The sequence below is a fragment of the Eucalyptus grandis genome, chromosome 2 (genome assembly GCF_016545825.1).
Source record: "Eucalyptus grandis isolate ANBG69807.140 chromosome 2, ASM1654582v1, whole genome shotgun sequence".
Lineage (NCBI taxonomy): Eukaryota > Viridiplantae > Streptophyta > Magnoliopsida > Myrtales > Myrtaceae > Eucalyptus > Eucalyptus grandis.
Genome location: NC_052613.1, coordinates 54227664 through 54240935, shown reverse-complemented (window position 1 = coordinate 54240935; position 13272 = coordinate 54227664). Strand labels below are relative to the sequence as shown.

The following is a 13272-nucleotide window of genomic DNA, read 5'->3' as shown; positions in this document are numbered from 1 at the left end:
GCACCACTTGGTTTGACAGGAGGAGAGACTTTCTCTCGCGTGTGCATTTGAAGTTACACCTGATCGATTTGGAGTTGCTCGTACTGCTAGTTTAACCCTACTCACAATCAAATAATCTCTTGCGAATCTCAACCATGGTGCAAGAGCGACACACTCTCCTTGTCATATGTCATATCGAGAAGGTGAAAACTCTCTTTCTTGACTAGAAATCACTCATTTAAATCGATCAATCTGAAGCTTGCAAAGAAATTCAGAATGCGACATGAACTTAACTTCGAAACATCAGTTGGATGCATGAGATTGTTAAACCTACGTGCTTGGACCCGTGGGGAATTAGGTAAAAAAAGGCCTAGACAATTGCATATTGAAACAAGCACAATTCAAGTGTATTTCTTAGACTGTCAATGCTATCTCAAGAAGTTGCTTGGAAAATAGATTCGGTCCACAATATGACTAGCCTAGATCACCACCAAAGTGTAACGCTGAATAAATAGGAAGTAAATTATCGGACATGGCCTTCATTCTTTAATCTCTAGGCGTCGAGGGAAAGAAGGAAAACATGGGTCAAAGTTGGATGATTTGCTTTTGTTTATGCGCACAAAGTTGGATGTTGTGTCGTGTTTTGACTTCTCCAAGGTCAAAAGGTCCACATCCCTCTTTCCGACAAACCTCCACCAGAGGCACTGGCATGAAACTGCCCCACGGATCTATTTTCATTTTTGATTTAGTGATAATTCAGTTTTTCACAGCTTTTTATAACGTGAAAGCATGGCCCCCGTCTTGGGGAAATAACCATTTCCCCTGATCTCGTGAACTATGCATGACATGGGCAATACACATCCAACATGAAATGCTTGATTCATCAAAACATCCAAGAGAAGTGCATAGATGAACCGTAAGGGCTGAATTCGACGATTAGCAATGGATTACAATCGATACGGTGAGCATACCCCACTTTTGTTTGTTAATTTGCCAATATTGATATGAATTCAAAACAATAAAATTCTAATTAGAAAAAAGTACGAGCTGATTTCGAAATATCTACTGAAGTCTCTTTAACAAATGGAGCCTAAAGAAATCATGTTGACTTTCAATGGCTTCCAAAGGATTGTTAGAAAGTTATGCTTCCCGCGTGTGGTCGCGTAATAATTTATATATATATATACATTTTCAAGAGAGAGCCTGGAAGATTCGTACCCAAAAAGATAAAAAAAAATTGGCCAGTGCCATCTCCTTTTATCAGAAGAAACCTTAAAGAAATGGAGAACACCAAGGAAGGTGGCAATATTATATTCGCTGTTTTCTTCTGTTTGTTCATTCAACCACACCGTTTCCCATGAAGTCCCTTGCACATTTCCCTTAGCTTATCTTTGAATATTATCTTAACTTCTCTATGCCTTCCTCCTTTTGCTTTCACTCATGCCAAACTCGTCCTCGTTAAGGCGCGTTCTTTTGACTATATATACGCATCGACGCGGGGTTCTCTGCTCATCGATTCGGCAACAATCTCAGACGCCCTTGTCAAGCAAAAGCCGGCCAACACTGCGAGATGGAGCAGAAGCACCAGGAGGTTCCAGCTTCATCTGCCCGTGTCAACCGCAGAGCGAGTGAGAAGGGGAGAGAGAACGATGAGACAAGAGTAACAAGGAAGAGGTTGGACATGGATGCCAATGCAGACATAAATGAGCTGGCAGACGCTTTCATCAGGAACTTCCGGAACCAGCTAAGGATTCAGCGCGAGGAATCGCTCAAACGGTTCCAGGAAATGATCTCCAGAGGAGTCTGAATGATCACTGTCCTTGTGCTTATTGGACCGTGAACCCAATTGAAGAAGGTCAAGTAATGAATGTTGATTGTTGGATCGTACCATACTATAGTTTTCCTCGCTTCTTGTCTTTAAATGGCTAACCATGCAAACAACATTTGAAGTCATCTCTGTAAGAATTATACCTTTGCAATAAGGACTGTCTCGATTGTCATCGATTGTCGTCATACGTATCACAACATATTTGGCCGACTGCCCTTGCCCCGGTAGACTGTCTCGACCGTTATCTCGCTCACGAAGGGGAAAAGAGTTAAATTGACCACAAATAAGAATTCAGGCTTTACTCGGGCAAATCCTTGGTCTCGCGCTCGTGAGTAATGTTAAATCACTAGATTTGGAAAATTTAATATTTATCACGAGTTACGTTTGAAAAGTAGTCATTCCGTTGACGGCTATTTTTGTAGTTGCTGGCGTCCGATATGCGAATCGCACTTGAAATGGCAAGGGCTCCGCCAGGATGTCTAGCTCCAGCCAGAACCTGATGGGCCTTTACCCTTCTCAAATGAAGCAACTTCTAACCCACTTATCATTGATTGGTGGGAACATCATGATGCCTAAGATCGATGCCATCACAAAACAGGGAGTTGCTTACTTGCTACATCATCACTATATCCACCAACATCCAGAGTCAATCAATCATGAAAGAACCAACCGTATGAAGCAGGGAGATCCAAAACGTAGTTAAACACCGTTGAAACACGCTGCCCCAAGCCAATTGGAGGTTGCACACGACAAATGATAATCTATCGGCCGAGATTTGCAATGGATGAGTATAAAAGGAGAAGTGCAAAATAAGCTGCTTCTAATAAGAGGTGTCTGTCAGTTCAATCACCATCAAAATGTTACAAGAAACCATGAAATGTTAAATTCCTTAGCTTGGGGGACATAAGACCCTCTGTATAAAATGGGGAGGACAAGAAACTCATCAACCTTTCGAAACCCTACGAAAATGGGTCACTAAGAATATGCCTATTGAGAAAAAAAGGAACAGGGCCGACAGAAAAACCCCTTTACACTCCCAACAGATATTCTACAACCCATCCACCCACCAGAATCAACAAAGACGGGAATGGATCCATTCAAGGAAAGCAATGATTCCCCACTGTATAGGGAAATGTCTAATCCAAACCCATCAGCATTCCAAAACCCTCCATCTGCGCATGCACCAATGTGAGAAATACATCCCCCTCATCAACCGTGAGACATACTATCAAACAGTATAAAGCTTGAACCACTTAGACAAGACAAAGACATAATATAACCAGCAGAAGCATGAATGCCACTGTTGCACTTCAGAAACAAGTGAAGAGTAAATTTCATTACTTAATCCCATGCACTGGTGACACCAGGGCCATAACCTCCTCCTCCTCCACCATAGCCTCCCGATGATCCTCCATACCCTCCAGATGATCCTCCATATCCAAAACTGTTGCTGCCGCCCCCACCATGGTAGTCAGATCCACCCCTATTAAAAGAGCTATCCCTCCGGAAGTCACGACCACCAAACCGGCCTCCACCAGAACGACGATTCCTTCCTCCACCATATGACGACGACCTAGCAGCATACCTGGAGAGCCAAGCTGGAACTTCCTGATTTGCTTCTTGCATCAGCTCAGCTAATGACCTTGCCATTGATGAGTTACTCTCGTTAAAGAAGGCAGTAGCTAAACCAGACTTCCCTGCTCGTCCTGTTCGTCCAATCCGGTGGACATAATCATCTATGTCATTCGGAAGATCAAAATTGATCACGTGGGAAACATGTGGAATATCAAGACCACGAGCTGCAACATCTGTAGCAACTAGAATTGGAGTCCTGCCAGTCTTAAATGAGCGGAGAGCTGATTCTCTTTCCTGCAAGCATGGAAATAGTGTTGATTATAAGTCAATACATGTTACATAGAGGAACAAATTTAAAGATGGAACTTTCTACAAGTAAAAATCAAGGTTGCTCTATTCAGTGCTGAAAATACAATGTCGCCTTGCGTCTGACAGTGCAACCACAAATGTTGAACGAGCACAATCTTCACCAATATTTTATCACGAAAAGATACAGCAATGTTGAATCTCCCCCACCCACCCCCCTTCTTTCCTCTCGTCCCTCCTCTCTCACTCTCAACAACTGCCTACCACACTCCTTTATTTGATATCAAAAATCACCTATAAATGGATCCAGTGAAATGCAAACAGTGCAGACTGAGAATGCAGGACTTGAAAGTAGAAATCCCTACTTCATGTTAATAAGATGCATTTGCAGCAAATGGACAGCAACATTTTAAGTAGTATCAAGTGAATTTTTTTTGGTGCTTGGAAATAGAACTTAGGTCACATCCTTGCCCCATCGGGTGCTTCACGGGGAAATCGAACTTTAGATGGCATCTTAGCCCCATCCAAATCTTCACACAAGGTCATCAGTCTGCTGTTTTATGTTTTTTTTTTTTTTTTTTTTTTTTAATACACAACAAAGTTGCCAACTAAAAAACTGACTCTAGAATCAGTTACCGAGAGCCTCACAAACTGTTATTCTGGTCTGCGTTAGAACCTTTAAGTCAGCTATGTATGTGATTGCTTTAACTGACATTGTGGATTCTTTGGACAGTAAATTAGGTCTTTTTTCAGCTTTGAGCGCTTTTTGCAAATAGTTCAATATCCCCTCGGCAGAATTTTTATCTCAGAGAGAGAGAGAGAGAGAGTTCTTGATGTTGCACACAAGGCACTTACATTCACAAATAAGATCACTGAGATAAAAAAGAAGAAAAGGAGAAAAGGCAAATTCTAATCTCTCTGAAGACTAAGTGTAAGTGAACTTTATGCCATCAGGGTACAGGCAACCGCACAAGCAGGACGATTACAAAGCAAATAAAGTTCAGTTACACCAAAGAAGAGAAAAGCCTCCGTAGCAAGAAGTTGGATCCCGGTGATGGGTTTTAAGTACACCAACAGAACCTTACCGAACTCTTATTGGAACAGAAAGAAAATCAAAAGAGGTAGAAACCTACTGCAGCCTTGAAGAAGAAACTAGTGTGACAATCCTTCAGAGAACCTAAAATCCAAACCATTTTTGACTCCATAATTTCTCATTACAATACCACATTTTTGTGTAATAGGGACTTATCGAGAAAGGGGGAGCCTATAGATAACAAAGAGATCCCGTATGAGTGTGTAAACTTCCTCATCAAAACTCAATCATGTCACGATCATGAACCCTCACAGAATGCCAATTTTGAATCACTTGGCCATTTTAACATCTTGAATGAAATTGCAATTTCAATAGCTAATGCCAACTATAGTCAAAATCTGTCAACAGAGCAACTCATATATGTGGACGCTCGCAAAAAAGCAAATGCCAAAACCTGCCAGCTTATTAACTTGTCAAGCAACAAATGAGAGAGATGTCTATGCAACATATAAAAGGCACAATAGCTTTCCAGTTTAAATATGTAATTATCTACCCAACCCATTCAAAAAGGTCATCAATAGGTTTGACACAGGGGGCATATCTTCAATTCTTCGAACATAGAACAGCAATGCAAGTTTTCAAGCAAGAGGTTATCAATAAGTTTTAAGTCAGATGGACCTTTCTTCATACGTATAGAACAGTAATATCAAGTCCTAAAGCTCTTCTCTCACTGTATTCAGTTAATAGCGCAACGAGTATCAAATCTCACTAACAAATAACAACCCAATCATCACCAGCTTGATTAAAAAAACACAAACTCTCATTACTACTTGCACTTGGCTATCTAGGCAAGATTTCCTTTATGTAGTATTGTTTAAAGCGTAAAGATTGGACAGAAGCCACAACATGTAGAGCTTACTGTAGATAACTAGATCCTGTGTAAAAAACCATCTCATAGAACAAGCATAGGCCATTATTTCTAAGAAGCCATCAAATTTAAGACAAGAAAAGTATTGGGGCACTCTTTTTTCCCCAGACATCCAAAAACCCCATTTCTAGAAGTTCATTTAACATGGTACCACAGTACCACAAGTGTATGGAAGAACTGAGGGGGAAAGGCGAACCTGTTGTGTTCTATCTCCATGAATAGAAGTAGCTGGAAAACCATTATGGCATAGCCAATTTTCTAGAGAATCAGCCCCCTTCTTTGTCTCAACAAAAACTAATGTCAAAGATTGTTGCTGCAAGAATCAATAGTCACACAGGTGTTATAATGGATCAGCCCAGAAAGGGCAACAATAACGCAACATTAGAAACTGGGCCAAAAAAAAAAAAAAAAAGTGAAGCAGAAAATCAAAACTTTTCTCATCCTAACTGATATATGATCATGGGTCTCAACTTGAAAAAAATTAAAAGGAAACACTTCCTCCCACCCTACCTTCCCCTGAACAACATTGTCTCTTTGTGCGTGAAGAAGATCCATGAGATAACTTCTTTTATCAGCATCATGAACAAACTCAACTCTCTGGACAATCAGATCAGTGCTAGATCCAACTCTTCCAACAGCCAAAAAGATATAATTGTATAGAAAATCAGCAGCCAATCTCTGCACAAAACCAAACAATATAACATGAATGCAAATAAATAAAGCCATACCAAGATATCCATTACACCAGATCACATGACATACAACCAGCAAAAGCAAAAAGTTGCAATATTTACATATTAATACATAACAAACAAAGTGCTGCAGAAACAAAAGCAAACACCAAACCCTATCAATGTAGAAGCTCATCATAGAATTTAAGATCGAAAAGGACTAAGGTTGACTCAACAAGTTTCCAGCTGCACCACTCCCTGTAAACACCTCCTAATTATCATATTTTTTCCTTGAGATGAACAGATCAAATAAATACACACTCAAGCGCCTTAATGACCAAAGGTTAACAGCATTTATAGTCAAAAATGGGAAACTATCAACATTCAGATAAACATTGCCAATACAGAGGCTTGAGAGGTGGCACCAAATTTACATTGCCATTCTTCAATTATGACGGATACCTGAATTTCCTTAGGGAAGGTGGCACTGAACAACATTGTTTGCCTTTCTCCACTGGGCGGCATGTCCATTTGTTCTACTATTTTTCTTATCTGAGGCTCAAAACCCATATCAAGCATTCGATCTGCCTCATCCAGCGTCAAATATCTGATCATCTGTAACGAAACTCGAGCTCTCTCCAGCAAATCCACCAATCTCCCAGGAGTAGCAACAAGTATATCCACACCTCTCTCCAATTCCCTTAGCTAAAGATATGCAAAATCACCAATTAGTACATATCGGAGGATTTTATGCACTTACAATAGCTTGATACATCACAGCACAGAAAAAAATACTGGCCAAAATCAAAATACTTACACACAAAGAACAAGAGAGAGTAAAAAAAAAAAAGTACGAATGAGAATGCCAATAAGCATTCTACCTTTCAAATACCATCCTTTTTTAGCCAAGAAGTAACTTTAGAAACTTGGCACTGATCTGGGGTCATATAAGGAAATAAAATACATCTACATATCTACAAAGACAGCAAAAACAGAACCATGGCATGTTTGGAAAACATTCATAAGATACTTATCAATTCTACTAATCACTTTCTTTCCAAATTCTCCAATTAAATTAAGAACATTGTGAATCTCTAAAAACTGTTAGAAAGCAATAGTTGAATTTGCATGTTGACATTATATAATAGAATAGATTTTAAATATTTCGAGCTTAAAGAAAAAGTCAAAAGTGTAAGCCACAAAATACAAAAAGTAAGTCATAGGTAGAAATCACTCAAAACAGGTGCCATTAAATTCTTGGAAGATAACAAATTAGTAACATACCAGAAAAACATTATACCGTGATCATGATACTGCAGAATCTAGGTGATGAGGAACAAGGAAAAAGAGAGACGGAGAAAATACAAACCTGTTGATTTATTGGTGCTCCTCCATAAGCAACAACCACCCTGACACCAGTTTGATAGGCAAACTTTTTAGCTTCTTCATGTATCTGCATGCAAATCACATAACTCCCTCAAGATTAAATCAGCAAGGAAAGATGACAGGTTGCATGAAATGATAAAGAACACTTACTTGCATTGAGAGCTCCCTCGTAGGAGAAAGAATAAGAGCAAGTGGGTAGACAGTACGCGCACCACGTGGTGGCCTCTGTACTTGGTGGCTGCTTTTCATTATACCACTGATGATTGGAAAACAGAAAGCAGCTGTCTTGCCAGATCCAGTTTGGGCACAAGCCATCAGATCACGCCCTCCCAGGGAAATTGGTATGGCATGTCGTTGCACAGGCGTTGGTTTCACATACTTACACCTCCGAATGTTCTGATTAACAGCTTCACCTAGATCAATTTCTGCAAAAGTACTCACTGGAGGGGGTACGTTATCCCCGCTCGTCTCCACCGGAATGTCTTCATACGCGTCGAAATTGATCCCAGAATTCTCTTGCTCATCAAAAGGTTGCGGAGTGTCCACATCATCTCCAAAAGGATTCACTTCCCGGTCTCTCCCACCCCAACCCCCACCTCTGCCACCCCATCCACCAGCACGGCCCCCACCACCGCCGCCACCTCCTGCTCCACCTCCTGCTCGAAAATCATTCCTGGGAGCTCCCCAGCGTGACCCGCCAGAACCAGGCCGATCAGTACCAAGAGCTGGCCCAGTGTTAGCAGGTGCCGGTGGATCTGCCGAAGGTGGACGGTTCCTCAGATGCGGAGGGACGTAAGCACTTCGACCAGGACCAGGAGCCGAGGCAGCAACGGCAGCACCATTGTTGGCAGAGGATCCAGCCCCTACATTGTCAGCTGCGGAAGACGCAGCCAAATCTGCCCATGAAGCTCGCATATCTCAATTGAAACACCCTCACTTGAATTCTCAAGAGCAAATATATCCCGGAACTTTAAAAATCAAAGTGAACACTTCTCCCCTTCGATTTCTACAATACAATAGATAAACTAGTCTCCCTGAGACAGATAAAAGTCAACTACGTCAGCGATTTCAAAACCTGATGAAAAAAAAAAGCCAAAAAACATCATCAAATCAAGGCACAAGCAATTAACGCGACGAAAATCAACAGAAAATGTAAATTTAAAAAAAAAAAAAAAAGGCAAAACGCAAACGCAACAGAAAAATCCAAAAAATCGGCCACGCATTAAACCCTCCCGAAAATCCCCTCAATTCCAGATGCATCCTCCCCTATTCCCTCCCATCTCCTCGCACGACCGGCCAAAAACCACACGGCCGTCGAAGTAGCCGAGCAGGAAAAAGGACGCGGACACGAAACGCGATCTAGGGCGTCCCCGGGGAGCGAACACGGAAATGCGGCAAAGCGACCCGCGATTCCCGCCCCCATGCAATCCCCCCCGACGCCGCGCGAGGACGCCGGGAGGGGGAAGCATCCGCTCGGAACGAGAGCCCGTCGCCGACCCCGCGCGCGCCGCAAAACCGCCCTCGAAAGCAGCAGGAACGGAGCAGGAAAGGAGCAGGAGAACGAGAGGCGACAAGCATAGAGAGAGAGAGAGAGAGAGAGAGAAAGAGGGAAGGAACCTGAAGAGAAGCTGCGGAACCTGTGCTGGAAGACGAGATAGAGAGAGAGAGAGAAGCGCTGTTGCGTAGGTTGAAGAGGAAGGAGAGGATGGATTGAAGATCCAATGAAGAAGAGAAAACCCTAGATGGTACGTTATAACGCGGACAACAACCCCCAAAAAAAAATATCTTCCCCCCTCTCTCCTCTCGCCTCTTTATATACAGAGGAGACCCCGAGGGGGGCACTTTCTCTCTCTAGAAAATTTGCCCTCTCCGTGACTTTTCGGTATTTTTATTTTCCGGGAGTCCTACTGCTTTCTTTCTCTTCTCATTTTTTCTGCGGATGGGGAAAAGGAAGAAAAATGGAACCAAAAAAAAAAAAAAAAGTGCGGAAAATGAAAATGAAGGCGGGGATAAAAATTAGGCAGCCCTTTGCAGGAATTGCGGCTGGCGTCATTATTCGGGGACGAGCGGTTTAAAAAGGACGGACGATCTCCCCAAAAATTCCTTCGCCCGAGGTGCAACGCGAGCAGGGGAGGGTAACTTCCGCTCGAAGGAGGTGATTGGGCCTGGGGCCCACCCGGCCCGTTTCCACGGACGGCCGAGATCGGGCGTGGCGTGTCCTACCCGTGTCCTGGGCCCAAAATATCTTGAGCTAGATTTCTTCTCCCTTTTTTTCTTTTTTCTGAATTTCATTTTAATATTCAAAACTGGAGCGGATCGAAGGGGGCGCGCCGGGTGCCAGCTAGACTCGGCTATGCCAGGCTCTGTGGAGATCTCGAAGTGAGTCATTTGCGTCGGACCATGCCCGAATTCAACCCCTCCGTCCCCCTCGGGGTGGCGGAGTACTAACCGAAGCTCGCTTTTTCACAATGAAAATGTTTATAAAAAAACATACAACAAAATTGATGTCGATAGGAATTGGATTCAATAAGTCGAGTTAGCTAACTTTTCGCGAATTAGGAAGTTTTCCCAAGCTCGCCTATGAGTTGACTTGTGTCAAGGGTTCGAAAAGTTGTGCCCAGATGAATGTTCGAGTAATCGGGCTTGTTTAGCTTGGGAACATATTTATTCAAATTACATCTTGATCTGGATTCATGAATTGCCCTCTTTTTCAATGTGCACCGTGACTTCATTTAGTGTTGAGGTTTGAGGTTTTGAGTTTTTTGGTTTCTTTTATTTATTTATTTTAATGAATGAGGGAGAAAATGAAATCGGAAGCTGTCGAAATCATTGTCTGGTCATACGGTGGTTTTCAAAATTAGCTCAAATCTGCGTTCCGCGATACGTTCTACTAGTTTTGACCGTAATTGTCGATGTCATCCGTGATTTGGTAGGCAATGGTGGATTGCCCAGCTAGCGATTCCCCCAAATCGCGTCAAATACACGATACATGTCCCCTCAAACATCACATACGAACTGCCACGTGTATTTTAGAAAGATATTTTCCCACGCTTTCTTATTTCTTTAGTCGTGCGGTTGATATTTTCTCGTGGTGCTGGATTAATGATACTCGAAACCTTAAAATCTTTTGACAGTGCTGAGTAGACAAAGGAGCGGCGGCTGGTCCAACTTGAGCGATTACGAAATAGACACGACGGTTGTGGCGAGCCCTAGGACCACATTTCTCTGTGATTCGCATGATGGAAGTCCCTTTAATTCTCGTATGGATCGAATTTACGAGTCGCGATGGCGCTGTAAAGCACGCAAGGCGCTCGATATGAGGCATTGTGACGAGGTCCTCGAGACTACCCGTCTGCCGCTAGCTCAATTATCTAATTGAGGTGGGAAAAAATATCGAAAAAAACTTACATTTATTGTATTTATATCAATTTAATCATGAATATTTTCACATTTCACTAATTGAGTCTATCCAATCAATTTAAGTCATAAATCGTCAACATAAATACTAACACCTTATGTTACATGACCGACGCTAATATAATTTTTTTTTACGAATTTTTTGAATATTTTTTATCTTTTTTTTTAAATTTCCTTTTCCCTTTTTACTAGTGACCGCATGCCATAACCGATAAGAATGGCCCCACTTAGGCAAGAGCAAGTGGTGACAACAACGGCCCCCCCTGCTAAGGCAAGGCCGCATAGTGATCGTCAACCTCGCCAAATCTAGTAAGGGGTTCTCACCGACCATGGCCTATGGGTGATTGCCAATGATTAGCCAATGGCAAAAGGGAAAGGGAAAAAAATGAAATCAAGGAAAAAAAAGTTATAAAAAAAATTGTCTACATTAATGTCAGTCTTGCAACATAAAATAGCTAGTGTCCACGTGAGCAATTTTTTTACATGAATTGGCTAGATTGATCAAATTAATAAAATGTAAAAATGTTTATGATATAATTGAAATATTTATAACCAAATTTGCACAATTTATGACATATAAATCACGTGGCTTAAAATTACAAGCGTCCGTGACTTTAATAACATTATTCGAACAATGTAGGATTCCAGCGAGATATGTACTGGTTCTCCCCAAATAAAATAAAATAAAAAATTGCGAGCTCGAAGTCAAGGTGGATGCATTATTCACCTTTGAGGTCGGACTGCAAAGTTCGTCGTGCCTTTTTCTTTTTGGTGAAAGGAACCAAACGAGACGAGGAAACAAAAGGGCAGAGATCCATCGATAGCCAAAAGCAAAGTATTATGCGAAATAAGCGGAGTACGATGTGGTTCAATCTTATTCGCTTTATTGGGTCCGTTCGCGAAAAGCAAAATTAGATCGTGCGATGGTCACGTGGGAATCGAGTAGACCTCCAATTTTATGTCGGGTTGGCTTTTAGTTGCGACCAATTTAGAGTAAGCATTTAATAAAACGACGGCTCCGTTTATTTTGCAAAAAATAAATTATTTACAATATATTCTTCAAATGATTGTTTACATTATTTAAAATATTTAATCAAAAAATATTATTATTGATGATAATTTATATTTTAATATTTTCCTTAATTGTATAAATATTTTTCATCAATTCGTTTTTATAAACGATATGAGTAATTTTTTTTAAGAAAATCATTTATTTTTCACAAAATAAATGGATATTTAGAGAAAAATAACTTATGACATAAATCAAAGTGAAAGTTCAATTTATTTAATTCTCTTTTAATGAAAAAATCTATCATGTCCATAGGATCTTCTCGTCTTTGTCTCCACAAGGAAATTCTACTCAAACGCTATTAGGCACATGCATCGACAACTTTACTTTGAATATCTACATATTCCGTAAGTTTACGTCAGACCGAAATTCGATATTTGTCAACTATCTGCATGCTTAATAAAGATAAACGAAAGAGAAAGGAAAACAAAAAACCATTGACACCCGTTTTTGAAAATAAATAAATAAAGAGAGGAGATTTATCATGTTTTAATCCCCTTATTTGTATCTTATATGTAATTAAGTATTCGAATTTTCAATTTATCTAATTGAATCATTTAACTTGTATGATTCCTACATTAAGGTCTCAAGACAATTAGAGTGTGCGTGGTAACACTTTTTGACTGGAGAATGGTTTCTTTTCAAAAATAGTTATTTTCTATTTTTATTCCAAGAAATACTTTCCGAGTAAAATAAGGTGTTTGGTAACTACACAAAAATTCTATTATTGAAATAGAAAAATAATATAAATGCGTTACGATTTTGTATTTATTTGTTTTTTATTTGCCGACCGCCGATCACCCGACGGCCTTCAACCAACGGTCGGTGGTTGGAGGTGGCCGCGGAAAGAGAGAGGAACATGAGAAAAATAAAAAAGAAAATTGATTTATTTATAGAAATTGTTCCCAAGAACAATAAGGGCGCGCATGATAAAATTTATACTTCTATTTCTCTATTTTCCGTTTTCCTAATGCAGGTTTGGAACATAAATCTATTTTGTAAGCAATTTGATTTTTCTATTTCTGAAACGGATTTGAATTCTATAAATAGATTTGAAAAAAAAATTAGAAACTAAAATTT

The 13272-nt window shown here is 40.6% G+C and overlaps 1 protein-coding gene and 1 long non-coding RNA gene across 3 annotated transcripts; one reads left to right on the top strand and one right to left on the bottom strand.

Annotated features, from left to right (window-relative positions):
- Positions 1 to 819: 819 nt before the first annotated feature.
- Positions 820 to 1988, top strand: LOC108956321. The gene is made up of 2 exons (XR_001982484.2): positions 820 to 940; positions 1443 to 1988. It is a non-coding gene; the product is annotated as an uncharacterized LOC108956321 (long non-coding RNA).
- A 610-nt stretch (positions 1989 to 2598) lies between these two features.
- LOC104433789 (DEAD-box ATP-dependent RNA helicase 37) lies at positions 2599 to 9500 on the bottom strand. 2 transcript variants are annotated; one of them, XM_010046655.3, is made up of 7 exons: positions 9324 to 9500; positions 7857 to 8781; positions 7690 to 7773; positions 6783 to 7025; positions 6160 to 6327; positions 5846 to 5962; positions 2599 to 3676 (listed from the first exon to the last, which is right to left on the bottom strand). In XM_010046655.3, exons 2-7 carry the CDS (start codon positions 8619 to 8621, stop codon positions 3149 to 3151), a joined length of 1905 nt encoding a protein of 634 aa, XP_010044957.1. In that variant the 5' UTR covers positions 8622 to 8781; positions 9324 to 9500; the 3' UTR covers positions 2599 to 3148. The 2 variants fall into 2 exon arrangements, with proteins under 2 accessions (XP_010044957.1, XP_010044956.1); XM_010046654.3 differs by having other exon boundaries at positions 7857 to 8740.
- Between the last annotated feature and the right edge of the window lie 3772 nt (positions 9501 to 13272).